At 42.2% G+C, this 15,254-nt stretch overlaps 1 protein-coding gene across 1 annotated transcript in view; it reads right to left on the reverse strand.

Moving 5' to 3' along the window:
• Positions 1 to 515: 515 nt before the first annotated feature.
• MAD1L1 (MAD1 mitotic arrest deficient like 1) overlaps positions 516 to 15,254 on the reverse strand; it is a 685,198-nt gene continuing 670,459 nt past the window's right edge. The window contains exon 18 of the mRNA XM_018560488.1: positions 516 to 723. Coding sequence (XP_018415990.1) covers positions 565 to 723 — 159 coding nt within the window. The 3' untranslated portion in view covers positions 516 to 564. The remainder of the gene's footprint in view (positions 724 to 15,254) is intronic.

A 15,254-nucleotide genomic window follows, 5' to 3' on the forward strand; every position in this document is an offset into this window, starting at 1 on the left:
CCCACAAGCGGGACACATAAGAATGAGGAGGTTTTAGAACATATGTCAGAATGTTATTGTTGTGTGGTCCCCAGAAGAGAGATATTCCCATTGTCCAGACAATGAGGGTCAGACAGGCAGTATATAAACTCAGCGGAGACAAATAATATTTAACAACAGACGTTTTAACCCTTCTCCACTATATCTAAACCTAAAAAATGTTGGCTAGGGTTGGCATTAAAGTAGAAAGTTTGCCCATAGGAAATGGATTCCAGTGTTGTCCTAAACACTGAGCAGCCCCATTTGTTGCAGATAAGGATAACTGCCAAAAGCAAAGACAAGACATTTCAGTGGGACAGTACGGAGGGTCTTATAACAGGTAATCAGTACACTTCATATTCCAGGTCTGAGCTACCATTAGCTAAAAATGTACATGCAGTCGTTTAGTAACCTTATTTTGGAAAGAGTGTAACATAAAGACATTTTGCTGGGGAGTAAAAGCCCCGTGTGACATCATCAACCTCTGATATGACTTATGTGTGCCGATACAAAATGCAGACAGTAAGGGACATGGATTGATACACTTTAGGCGAAGGTCTGACGGCTAAAGAGATCCAAGGTGACGGCACTGAGGAATGCCGGGATACTGTTCTGGTGATGGAGGTGAAGATCAATGAAGTCACGTAAGGTCAAGGAGAAGTTGGTTTCCAGAAGTTGCAGCTTTCCTCCACTTGAGTTGGTTGACTAAAAAAAAAAGCAAGAAATACAAAATATTAGAATTATGTCCTGAGGATCAGTGAGGACAGTTTATGAAAAGTGAAGCTGAGGAAAATATAAGACAGCGCTGTGTGCTTCTCTATAGCAGCCAGTCAGGGTTTTGCTTCCCTGCTCTGTTATTAACCCCTTAAGGACCCTTTCGCTGCTAAGGCCTTTTTTTTGTTTTTTGCACACATGATATAATGTACATTTTCGGCCTGAAAGTTACTTCAAACCCCAAACATTATATATTTTCTGAAAGCCAAGACCCTGTAAAATAAAATGGCAGCAGTTGCAAATTTTTATGTTGCACGACATTAACTCTTTATCAAACCCAAAAATGTAGTGAAAAATGAACTTAAGTTACATTTAGTGTCCAAAATACAATACAATACCCTTTTTTTGTAAGATATAAAAGATGAGGTTCTGACAAGTAAATAGATACCCAACACGCCCAGGTTGAAAATTGTGCGTGTCACGAAATGGCGACAAAATGTAATACCCCAAAAAGTTGAAGCTTTAAAAGCCCCCCCCCTACAGGTCATCAGTTTAGGGGTAAATACTGGCCCTAAAATGATTGCTCTGCTCTGGCGTGTGCGGCGATATGCAACATGTGTAGCACAATCGTCGTTTTATACATAGGCGCACCTGATGTGTGTTTTTACGCTCATGGGGGGGCTTTTAACATTTTTTTTAGCATTTTTACATTTTGTTTGCTTAATATTTAAACTTTTTTTTTTTTTTTTTTACTTTAATTGCTATCACATAAGGGAGCTTACAAGCCCCCCAATATTGGTAATGACAGGTCCTCTTTAAGGTGATACTAAGGGTCCAAAAGACCCCCAATGTCACCTTTCCACTCTAAATAAGCTATTGAAGTGCAGATCGCACTTCAATAGCTTATTGCTCGGCTTCAGGAGCCCAGCGCTGACAGCTATGGGACCGGAAGTCATGCAATACACATAGCTCCCGGTCCCATAGAACAGGGTGGAGATCGGTGAACGGACGTTAGCCGCTCTCCTCCCCAGCTTCCCGCCGACACCTGAGATGCCGGCTGGAGGGGCAGCTGAGCCCAGGAAACATGGTGGGGATGCCGGACGGGCTCTTTACCGGCCCGTAGAAGCGATCTGTCAGCAGCTGAGCCGCCAGAATCGCTTCTATTGTAAAGCCGACAGCCGGCTTTACAATTGTAAACAGAGTGGCCACCACTGGAGTCTGTTTAAACGGGCCTGCTGCCAAAAGACGTACTATGTGCGTCGCTGGTCGCTGAGGGGTTAAACCTCAAACAATTCTGTGTGTAGATTTCTTTAATCAATACCTTATACCCATATACAGAAGTTCTCTAGTATGAATGTGTTTGTTTCTTCTTAACATGTGATTGATCCCGCCATTTCCATGTACTTCCCCATTGTGAGTGGCAACACCATTGTAGCAGAGTCTGGCTGCTGCCTGTTTGGAAGTCATTGACTTTCTACATTAACCTGTTGAAGCTGCCCCACAAGACTTTTTTCCTCAGTGGCAGGGAGGCTCCAGCAGTTTGGGTGACACCAGATCCTGCTATTGTTGAATTTATTGTTCTCTTCTTATCTTAAAAATATAACATGGTGGGATTAATGACACTTTAACCAGAACACGTACATTAAAGTGTATAGATACAGTAGGGAAAGGATAGAACCTCTGTCTGGTTTCATTGCTGAACAGAAAAAAGAGAAGGAGCGCAACTGACTGGCACAGGGTGTAAGGATGGGAAATGATCGGGGACAAAAATAAATCGAGGTATTGGCACATACTTGGTACTGGTATTGTGCCAATACCTCGATTTATTTTTGTCCCCGATCATTTCCCATCCTTACACCCTTTGCCAGTCAGTTGCGCTCCTTCTCTTTTTTCTGTTCAACTTCACACTGTTAGACACCTCGGTCTAACAATATGAGGAGCAGCACACCGGCCACAACACACCACCCTAGGAGTGCGCTAACATATCATTCTTCTGTTCAACTTTCTACTGGTTTCATTGCTGTGTCCCCACTTCCGAGAATTTCCCTTTCTATTTGTGCTGTTGATCTGAAGGTCCGGGAACATACACAATTTCAAGCTGTCACCAGAACAAGAATAGATGGGAAACCTTCCATTCCAATCCATCCTTTCAATCCTCCGGTTCAGGTAACAACTATATCAGACGGGAGATACCTCACCTTGGAGAGATACTTCTCACTTCCTGTTTTGTCTTTGAGACAGGAAATTAAGGAAATTTTCCCCAATGAAGCACCGATTAAAATAAAAAAAGAGACACCTGTAACTATTGTCTATTCTGTCCAAAACTATATAAAAAAGTATTTTCATTAGATATACTTTAACTCACCGATAATGGAACCACCTCCAAAGTCTCTAAAGGCCACTTTATCTTACAAAGTGTATTGCTTATAAGGCCTTAGTCACACAAGCCTAACACGGGCCGTACGCTGTCATCCACACATCCGTGCGGGCCCGGTGTCCGTACTTGGACACAGAAGGAATGCATCCTGTCTGCGTCGAACTACGGACACCCGGACCCGCACAGATGTGCAGTTCTAGTGTGCGGATGACAGCGTACGGCCACGTCCTCCCATAGGGAAGAACAGGCTGCTGCACTCAATCACACGCAGCACCTGTGCCTCCCGGGATTGGCCTTTTACTGGTGTGCACGGCCCATGTTAGCCCCGTGTGAATGAGGCCTTAGGGTACCAATGTTATTCAACAGCTTTGTCCACATTAATTCCCATCACTGTCCCTATCTGGCCAATAGGAAGTCTCATCCTTCATCTCATCCCAAAATATAAATAGAGTTCAGTAGCACTCTCTCCTTATAACTGTGGCAATTGGTTGGAGTTGGGACCCAGGTGCCTTGTTGCCATCTATCCAATACTCAACAGGTCACTTTCACCAGTCCTAAAGAGGCCACCAGTGCTTTTATGGTGGAGTTGCTTTAAACACAGGTAGAGAAAGCATCCCTGCTTTATAATGAGAACAAATGCACTTTACCCAGGAACTTTACCTGCTAAAAAACACCAACAAAACGTTTGTGGGGAAGACAAACATCCTAAACTCTATAACTGGCGTATTAACAAACTTCATGTGGATGTTATCACTATTTACTTAATGAAGCCTCAAACAAAACACATTATTGCTCCTGTTCCAATCTTGCAAGGAAGGTCATAGATGAACATGACAAGACAATAGAGGAGAGCTCTTCTAACACACACAAAGGAAATGCACGTAGGCAGCAGAAACTCTTTGTAAAGAGGAAACAATTAGTGAAGAAACAGAGCATCTTGTGAAGATCAAAGAGGAGACTTGATGCTCTCTACTTCTAAATATAAAGGAATGAATGCAGACAACCTTATGTACAGGCTGAAGGCATATTCAAAGTCCTGCTATTAAAGGGGAACTCAAGGAATGTACAAAGTTAACCCTTACAGTGGGGCTACCCCCCACACTGCAAGGTTTAACTGCTAGTTTTGGTCCAGGGACTCAAATCGGTCCAAGGCCCCCTGTCGTCATAATTTCTAATGCGGGTCCATTCTCATGCATTAGAGATGAGGACGCTGAGGGACATACCACAGCCGGGGGAGAGGTAAGCACTCACCGTCGCAGGACCGAGGGTCAGGTGAGTATATCTTATGTATTCAGGCCCTTAGAGAAAAATGAGCAGTTAACCCTTGCAATGCGGGGGTAGACCCACATAACTTTTTACGTTCCTAGAGTTTTTCTTTAAGATGTATACTGGTCTACCACTGGAAGTCATACAATCTTTTTTTTTTTTTTAACAAAATATATTTTATTCCTTACAAAAAAGAAAAGCAGCGGCACAAATAAGTATCAATTCTCATTTGTTTCTTGCTGCTTTGCATTGGCCTGCTGTTGGGCAGCATTAGCTTGCCGCAATGTGTTTACTGAGACCTCTATACTGCAGATTCAGAATGAGAATGCACCCAGCAGTGTACGGTGCTTTTACGTGGTATTGGCCGCAGTGTTTGCACAGTCTCAGTGGCTACAGAGTTTTTCCTCACGATAGACTGCAGTAAACAAATGGTACACTGTTTCTTTAAATGCCTGCTGGCACACATTTTACAGTATTTAACTCATTGATCTAGCACAATGTATATCCAGGTCATGACAACCAAATGTATGCGATCAGCTTCAAACAGAGAGCTCGCAGCAAGGTAATCCAGATACCAAAGTGCATTTAAGAGCTTTTTGCCCCCATTGATTTAGCACTGTGGCATCAAACACATGAAGAGATATTCTTTGCAGGGGTCTGAGTCAGCATAATTTAATACACAACCAAAAAACATTCAGCCTTCGGGCTAGCTGTAAGAGAAGTCGGTCTCTGCTCAACCTGCAGGCATGTTCCATTACAGCCTGAGTGCAGTCTCTTTCTAACACTCCACACGGTTCCCACCCAGGAAAGCTCAAACTATATAAGAGGGCATGACTACGTTACTACTGACATTTTGACTTAACCCTCTTCACTGTGCTAGACACCCTAACCACCCACACATCTCATAAAGCACCAAAGTCCAGGGGGCAGCCATTCAAGACACTGCTCTGGAGCCAAATGGTTTGCATATACTTTAACAGATCTCTGTAATCCATGGCAGCTCAAATTCAAAGAGCACATGAAAGGGTCACTGGGAGCGAACGTTCTAAACTTTCCAGTGGCCTTTAATGTCTTTGTTTCCGGAGTCTACACCTCCAGACAATCACGTTGGGTTGGAATCTGGTTGGTGGTTTGGAGAAGTGATTACTTTTTTTCTTTTACATTGGACTTTCTGCTTCTAGGGGACCTCAATGTGCCTGCAGTGGGTGTGTTTGGCATTAGCAGGGGTTTTTAGATCACCAGATTACAGGCAAAGGGTAGTGGGTCCAATTGGAAAGATTAAAGTAGAACTGAAGCCAAAATGTTTCTTTATTTTTGGTTTGGAGAGAGTAACAGAGGACTATAACGCCTGTCAGCTTTTTTTGCCAGCTGTGTCTCATTGGGGAGATTTCCCTTCACTTCCTGTCCAATGACCACAACAAGAAGTGAGAGGTAATTATTCCAAAGTGTGGGAAATTCCTGATCCCCGTCACCAGAACTATTGTCCCCATTGGAAGATTTCCCATCTATTCCTGTTTTGATGACAACCCAATATTTGCGATCTTCTTTCAGTATCAGTGATAACAGTCACTAAGACAAATAGAGGGTGAATCTCCCTAATGGGGACACAGACAGCAATAAAAACCTCACAGGTGTCCTAATCCCTCTTCACTCTATCCAAAACTAAAAAGTTAGACTTCAGTTGCACTTTAACCACCTAAGGACCGGCCACTATACATATACGGCCGGCTGCCCTATCGTTTGGGAAGACGTACCTGTACGTCACCGCCTGTGTGCACAGAAGCCAATACCCCTGCTATCAGGAGCATCGGCTTCATGTGAACGCCGTGATAACCAATCAATGGGCACAGAGCCAGTCTGATCAGCTCTGTGCCCTGTGATTGGTTATCAGAGCGACCACAAGGCTACGTTTACATTCCCAAACCCTCCCCTTCTTCTTAAAAGAGAGGCAAATGAAGTTATGAAGGAATGAGTCATCCACTCATTATTTTCTAGTGAAACCAAGTAGCAGCAAAGAATAATACATTTGGGGATATGTTTTAACCCTTTCATTCCCTCTCCACTACAGTATATGTAAACTCCATTCCATCTCTGAACTGTATATTAAACCTATTCATTCTGCAAATCTGCATATTAACCCCTTCATCACCCTTATTCTTCACATCTGCATATTACGTCCTCCATCTCCCTTGTTCTGCAGATCTGCATATTAACCCGTTCATCTTCCTTATTCTGCACATCTACATATAAACCCCTTCATCTTCTTACTCTTACTGTATTTAACCAGTGTATGAAGGTCCATGTATTAACGCTTTCAATACTGGCATATTTCCTCATGCTCCAAAAATTGTGCAAACAAAAAAATATCACCTTGGGGTGTCTAATTTCCAAAAAGGCTCATTGTGATGGTTTCTGTACCATGATGCAATCTTTATTTGCTTTTTTTTTATAATAGAAAGGGAAGTTTTTTCAATTTTTTTCTGTCTTTTTTGTATCCCTTTATATAATAATAACATTTAAAAAAGGACTATTACCGTATATACTCGAGTATAAGCAGAGATTTTCAGCCCATTTTTTTGGGTGAAAAGTGCCCCCCTCGGCTTATACTCGAGTCAGCGCAAAAAAAAAATACAAAATGAATTTGAGTACTCTGCTGCGTGATAGTGTAATGGTCAGTCAAATTTCCACAGTACTGAAACGGAAAAAAATGGCCTAGTAATGACGGGGGTTTAACATGCTGGTACTGAAGTGGTTAAGTACTGAGCAGTGCTGCCTCTATGCATCCCAGGATTTAATTTTCATGTTTAATCAAAAAAAAGTAAAAATTGTGAAACTCCAGAATCTTATCTTCTGATATCCGTGTTAAATATGGTATAAACATCCTTCTGAGATAATAGCTGACACAATGTAAAGTGATATCCAAACTGATATTCATAGAAACAATAAGTATTTCTTGGAGAGAAAACATCTGCACAAAGGAAGGCTATTCCGGCAGAGTATGCTTCATCTTTGTTGGATACTCCGAGGTGCCCTGTTCCCTCTTGGTGAAAAGCTTTCAAGAATCTGCTCTGAAGTATCTGAAGATAAATTAAAACTAAAAAATCAAAGTTTAATTTAAAACTATCTATAGGAAAAACCCGGGTGAACTCTTACTTCCTGGGAACTCTTCACTCTGTATTACACCTTTGAAGGATATTCGACAAAAGTGTCTTTTTTGTTCTACATTATTAAATCCAGCTTTGGAGTCGCTTGAAACAAATATAAGAACACGGACCACATTGATGTATACACATACTAATTCTAAAGGTGCTCACAAACTTTAGAAGGGTAAGTGAAGAAGTTTAAAATTCTGTTCTTTTCTTACGGAAGAACTCGAGAAATTTTGTTATGAACCCTTGCAGCAGGGCTTCCCCCCTCGTTTGTGTCTAGGTGCTAAAATAAAGTTATATTCATTTGAATCTATGAGCCAGCCGCCTATCATAACACTCCCTCCAGTCTGTCTCCTTCTCCCTATGGCATTGGAATCTTCCTCTGCGTCCTCACAGCTGTGCACAGTGTATAGACATGATGATTTATGGGACCTTAGAACGCTGCAGAGGAGGGGGAGAGATGTTGGAAGGACCGGTCTAAGAAGAAGTCGGCTCTGAGCAGGTAAGTAGAGCTGCAACAATTATTCGATTAAGTCGATTAAAATCGACGATGGAAAACGACACACTGCAGAACACCAGCAGCTACAGAGGAACACCAAATCCCAGCAATAATACATTAAACAGCCTGTATAATGTATTATTGCTGGGATTTGTTGTTCCTCTATAGCTGCTGGTGTTCAGCAGTGTGCCACTGTATTATACATTGGTATTCTGTAGGGCTGCAACAATTATTAGATTAAATCGATTAAAATCGACGATGGTAAACGTTGTCAGCGTTTTCCATCGTCGATTCGTCGGCTAAAATTTAAATTTCCCACTCACGCCCGCATGCGCAGTTCCGATTCTCGGCCGGGAGACGAGCAGAGATGCAAGGTAAGTCTATGGACGCGTGCACCGGCCTGCAGACACCGCTGGATCGGAGGGACAGAGCAGTCAGCGCTAAATCGGGGAGCCGCCGCACCGCTGGAGGGACAGATGAAAACATCAGGAAAGAAGAAGAAGATCGGAATAAAAGACATAATTTAAGCTAAGCGCTAACATTAACATGGGGGGAGGGAAATGTTTTATTGACTTCAATGTCACTTTAATAATAAATCCAGTAAAAATGAACATTTCCCAGCAAAGCATTTCTTTACATTTTTGTACAAGCACTTACAGACATCTATACAAGATTACATGGGGCAGAGCAATCTCCAGAAGCTCTACATCTACTAGCTTGGAGAAGTGGGGGGTGGAATGCCAAGATAATCCGTGTACCCATCGCACTCCTGAACGCTGCTCCATCAAGATAAAGCTGGTACAACGGTAATCGATGAATGGCCACCGTCCCTGTTATACGAAGAATATGGATACTGGCACTCCAATAGTAGATAGAATACGACTATTTATTGACGTACATGCAACAAGAGCATAAACACAGTGCAACATTTCGGGGTCATGTGTGGAGACACACATGGCTTACTAGCACACACAACGGTGGTTCCAAACGACTCTGCAGGGGAAGGGAGCCACCCAAAAACAGGATATTAGGACCAGTGCTCAGGGGACCAGCTGATTCTGTAGGAAACAGAAACTTTGGGGGCCCATTCTGTGTTGCATTCATTGCACAAAACTGTGCAACTAACACAACACAGAGGTCTGAACGCACCCTTAAACATCAAGGAGCAGCATCAATTGTAAGTTATTTTTTTAGCAGCATTCAAAATAGCGTAAAGTCCTTTTGACTTTAATATCCCTTTAAGGTTTGTTGGGGGAAGACTGACCATACATTGTCTGATTGCTTTGTTGGCGATATCAGCACTATGACTCCCCTTTATGGTTAGTCGTTAGATGTGGTCACCTATTTGCTCTATAGATGCCTGAATGCAGCCGACATGAACCTGCACTTGTGGTCACCACCTACTGTCTGTGGCAGACCTAAAAATAAATCTATCACAGATGTAATCAAATCACACTAAACCTATGGTGAATAAATGCACAAGTAGGGGCTGCCTGTGGCAAAAATCCCGTGCCAAACGATAACTAAATACAGGACAAGAAGCCGTTGAAGTTATATGCAAATCTTGGCATTTCCTTGGCTTCACTCCTGCCACCCTGTTGGTTCTTGGATGTGATAAGCAGCCTATCTGACCAACAGGGAGTCTCAGGAAAAGGAGACAGAAACAACCTCAACTTTTACAGGTGAAGCTGGGATCATTCAGCTGACAAACAGTGGTACCTCGGTTCACGAACTTAATTTGTTCCATGATTCTGGATGCAAACCGAATCAAATACTGTATGTGCTAAAAAGCACAAAAAAAAGCTTCACAGCCAGTGCGCACAAGTCTGTCTGCGGGGGAAGATGGCCGCGGTCGTGTTCAACACGCGATGGATTTCGCAAACGGAATCAACATTTTCACAAACTGAAGCGTTCGTGAACCAAGGTATTACTGTATCTGCATCTACTGATCCTTTGACATGCATTTTTCACTGAAGGTAAGACCTACGTATGTATTGTTTCATCAAATGCTCAGTCAGAGTTGCCCAGGTTTGTAACAGTTTGGCAACAAGAATGACCAGACCATAAAATCCAGGTACCTATTAATAGTCCGCAGAGAGGAGAGTAATACAAATCTGTGCTTAGAAAAAAGAAGTTAAGCAAGACCGCAGTCCCTGTAAACTTAAATCAGAATTGATAACCTCTCAGTAATTACATGGCATAGAAAAATGCCCTTATTATCCTGGAAACGGCTGCATGTAAGAGGTAGGTCCTAATATCAATGTGCTCCGAGAGCTCAGGGTAACTTGCAAAAGCTTGTTAATTTTAAAATTTCTAGATCAATGCCAAAAAAAAAAAAAAATTCTGTAGGATTTTTATTTCCGTGTCGATCGACAAGGAGCGCGTTGCCTTCAGCTCGGAACATGCTGTAGAATGATCTGCACGCATAAGCACGAAGCAGCTGTGGTAGACTTTACGAAGTGGAAATGTAGGAACAATTATTGAATTATTTATGGCTGGTTATTACTCCACTCTCTACCCAAAGCTTTAACATTTTTAATCATTAGAGAACCTAAAAATTTAAGTGTTTAATCAGCGGGAAGGAGCCGGAATAGATTTTTATATAAAGGCAACTTAGCTTAGAGTCCTGGCTTATGGTAACCGGTAAATTAAAGGGTGGACGCTCGATACACGCAGTGGAGGCACCTGGGATTAAATCTGAACATTCATAAGAATGCAAATCATCATCATCATCCTCCTCTCATCATAAAATCCTGACTGATGTTTTTTTTTGGCAAGATCATTAGCAGGACATCAAAATGTTCAACTTTGTAAATTGTATTTATTATTCATTTGAATCCTTTATGATTCGACATGTTCTTGAAGTAATTGCCGGTCCCGACAGTAGTAAGGCTATGACCCTGGATTTTTTAAAGCAAAGAACTGTTGAGTCAGTGGTGGAAGACCAATTACAGCTATCAGCCTGAACATACAATATGAATCGATGTCTCCGCTATCCATCCATAACTGATATTTTAATTGTTATTTTCCAGGACTATACAAGAAGTGATTTTGCTAATGTTTGGTCATAGGTAAAGCCTGGTGGACTAAGTCAGCCCCTAGATTCTTATTTGTATTGAATACTCCAACAATGAGATCTATTATCAATCTAAGATACACACATTGAGAGATACAGCCACATACAGCAAGTGTATCATCACACCCTCTTGAGGAAGTGGCAAATTTGAGCCCTGAAATGCGTTGAGAGGGTGTATTTCATATGCCTACCTGTGATTAAATAACCTCCTTTTTGGAAGAATCATCCTGATGATCTCGGTCTGTTCCTGGGGGCCTCTGCTTCTTTCCTGCTATTATATTGGTACACCTTACCTACCTAGCTTGGAGAAACCCAACACATACCCAGACAAGCATCGAGTGCAACCAGACCAAAGACCGGACACAAACCTAGATGATACTAGGTACCATCCCTGTATGGGGACAGGAGTATTCCCCGCACGCTGTTCAACCTGGTTCCATGATATCCCCTCTGGGACATCCCACAACCATCCGCCATGAGTATTGGTTCTCTTACTAGTAATCACTGAAATCGTCTCTATACCACCCACCCAACTACTGCACTGAATCGGCTCTCCTGGGGCTGCTCTCCTTTCAATTCTAATTCTTGTCCATCTGATGCTCCCGTCCACCTGCCTGTTCCAGATTCTCCTGTTGTATTGGGAGATTCTGATGCTCCCGTCCACCTGCCTGTTCCAGAACCTCCTGTTGTATTGGGAGATTCAGATGCTCCTTTCCACCTGCCTGTTCCAGATCCTCCTGTTGTATTGGGAGATTCAGATGCTCCTTTCCACCTGCCTGTTCCAGATCCTCCTGTTGTATTGGGAGATTCTGATGCTCCTTTCCACCTGCCTGTTCCAGATCCTCCTGTTGTATTGGGAGATTCTGATGCTCCTTTCCACCTGCCTGTTCCAGATCCTCCTGTTGTATTGGGAGATTCTGATGCTCCTTTCCACCTGCCTGTTCCAGATCCTCCTGTTGTATTGGGAGATTCTGATGCTCCCCTCCACCTACTTGTTCCAGATCCTCCTGTTGTATTCTCCGTAATATAAATAAGAAATTCAACAGGGAGCATGGAAACCCCTCATGTTGTGGAGACCCAGGAACTCAATAGCAGACATCCCACCAACAGAGTATTTGAGAGAAATACCAAACTGTCAGATGGCTAAACTCTACAAGATCTACTAAAGCTGAAATCCCTTTTGGGTGAAATTATTTTTAAAGCTTCAGCCTTAATGTTTGTCTTGCACAGTTGTACCAGCTCCTCTCCTGGACTGAAATTGTGATCTATGAACTCAATGCACACTGTGAGCTTCTCACAATATGCATTAGAAGTTGCAGTAAGTCATACAGAGCCCATCTAATTTCTTGGCTGCAGGACATCCAACATCTAGCACTTTACTCCTTAGCATGACTGTCCAAGTCCTACCCATTCTTTTATATGCAGCACATGTTGGTGTAACCTAGGGTGGTCTGCATGCAAATAAAGCATGCCTAGGAATATTCACTCTTCCAGTCTGATATCCAGGCACTCCTCCCAAGAGGCTTACATCAGGGTTGAGGGCTCTTGAGAGAAATACCGAGGAAGGGTGCTGTGATGTTTTCAGGAAGCTTATGTATAGTTCCCTGCTGAGCCATCCCACCAGCCATATTTGCAATGCATACAGAAGCACAGAGTTCCAATGAGGAGGTTGGCGTGTCTCAACTAAGGTATGTAATGAAAACATGAAATAAAAAAGGTTTTATTTAAACATTTCATTAGGATGTTGATGAGGCAGGAAATGAGGAACCAGGGGCAGCGAAATATGAGTAGATTAAACTTTGATGAGAAAATCTTCCTCAGGGCTCCTGTAGCAGAATAAGTATTTTAGTTTTTGGTTGTCTATGGTGGAGGCATGAAATGTACTTTAAATGCACCTAGGGTAAGTACCTGAATTTGACTTGGTATCAGCCTCTCTATAGTATATCACCAATTGGGAGGAGGAGGGGCAGCCCAAAAAGCCAATCTGGTGTGCTACATGAAACTATATGGACAAGGAACAGGCTGAAAGGAGAAGAGAGCAGAGTGAAGAGCTCCTTTAGTGCACACTCACAGGCTAGGGGCAGATGACCAAGCTGTATTTCTTAACTGTATGGTCACAAGCCTGGCTGCCAGGGGTGTGTACATTTCAGGACTGGGCGGGCAGAAATACAAACGATTTGCCTGATAAAACAGCTCCTATATATATGTACTTCAGCAATGTATTTAGCTATTGCCTGGAGTTAAGCGTTAATCTAACAATTCAGGATGAATTATATAACTAAGCCCCCCGATAGTCTCGTTTATCTTATTACTGGTTCGACCCATAAAATGGCTGTTGCCACCGCTAGGCGACAGGTGAACTTTAAAACACAAAACAAAATAATTTTTTTTCCGGAACAGTCCAAAAATAAATAGATCTGAAAAATACATGACCTTTTTAACTAGACATATCCGTTATTTCTGCATTCTGCCTTTCATTTTTTTTTCCCTGAGATTTTCTAAATGTCAAAATCCCATTCTCAACATGCTGGAGTGAAAGGACCAGTGAAGACGACTCGGAGAGACAGTGGAAGGTAGCTGGAAATAATGAGGACTGAACAGGAGCATTTACATAATGTAAAGTACGCGTTACAAAGGCAGGTGTAACATAATGCCATCGTTCATCAAAGCAGGAAAGCAATGTATCATCATACAATCAAGCCTCGGGAACGCTCGCTCCATGCGCCTGCCGCTGACTTAAGCGTATTGTTCATAATAGACTTAATTACTCCAACTTAAATTACAATTTCACGCCGCAGAGAAACGAACCTCCACCTGCAAAATGCTTCTTAACCAACACAGAGGGTGACTATTCAAAGCATCTACATTGTTAAATGGAAGCTTTATTCAAAGTGGAACACAAAGCTGTTAAAAGCAGCAGATTGCACAGGAATACAGGTAGTGTCCTGAGCAAAACACGGCTTCTTTGAAACAGATGGTTATTTACCCATCAACACTGACTTACAAGTCTACAAAATACGGAGCTTATTCCTCATTTGAACTTAATGACTACAGATGGGTTCCAATTGTTCTTTTATACCTCTGTGGTCAACTCTCTGCTCTGAAGTTCTGGCTGTATATAGGAATCGCTCTTGCATCCTTTAACCCTTTCGCTGCCAAGCCCTCCGGAACATTTTTCAAATCAGCTGGCCAAGCCATTTTTGAATTTTCTGCAATTTTTTCCTATTGGTTTGATTTTCAACTGCTGCGTTGCTAGCGTTTGTAAAAGACCCCCCAAACCATATATTTTCTGAAAGCGCAGGCCCGGTAGAATAAAAAGATGGCGATACTAAATTTGTAGGCCCTGCGATAATTGCGCAAATGTTTCTCAAATTAATATTAAACCGATAAAAATACACAATTCAATTGTTAAAACACACCAAAATCAGTATCCGTGCACAAAAAAAATTATTTTCTGACTAAATCTAAAAGATAAAACTGTATTGAGTTAATAAATAACAAATATTAGCAAATTTGTAATTGCGCCTTTTTGCGAAAAGGTAAAAAAATGAAGGTATGCAAAACTGTAAATACTTTTGTAGCTCCGTACGACGAAACGTCCTTGCCAGCGAAAGGGTTAAAGAGACTCAACAAACTAAAAATCGTAGACTATTAATGTGTACTGTCCAGCAGGCAACAAGTCTGAACTCTACTGTCTTGAAGTGGTAAAGCCACATGTAGAATCTTCACATCCGACACATTTCTGAGTCTGATAGATGCCTACATTGCCACTGCATGTTGGTAGCTCCTACACCCCCTCGCACATACACGTTGGTGGCTCCTACACCCCCCCCTCGCACATACACGTTGGTGGCTCCTACATTCCCCCCACACGTTGGTGGCTCCTACATTCCCCCCACACGATGGTGGCTCCGAATGGAGAGGCAAGTGTTCTTTTAATGCGGGAGGCATTTTTAAAAGAATATTTTTAGCATTTTCCTTTTCACCCAATAGGTGGAACGTTAGGAAGTGATGGGTCCTCTTTATAGAGACATCAGGGGCCCTTTAATAATCCTTCGTCATATATTAAATGCTTATTTTTAAAACACAAATTGTGTACATATAAATGTATATGAGTGTCTGTGTGTATTAACACATATATAAAACAAAAATGTT

The sequence above is a fragment of the Nanorana parkeri genome, unplaced genomic scaffold (genome assembly GCF_000935625.1).
Source record: "Nanorana parkeri isolate BGI_ZX_2015 unplaced genomic scaffold, ASM93562v1 scaffold458, whole genome shotgun sequence".
NCBI lineage: Eukaryota > Metazoa > Chordata > Amphibia > Anura > Dicroglossidae > Nanorana > Nanorana parkeri.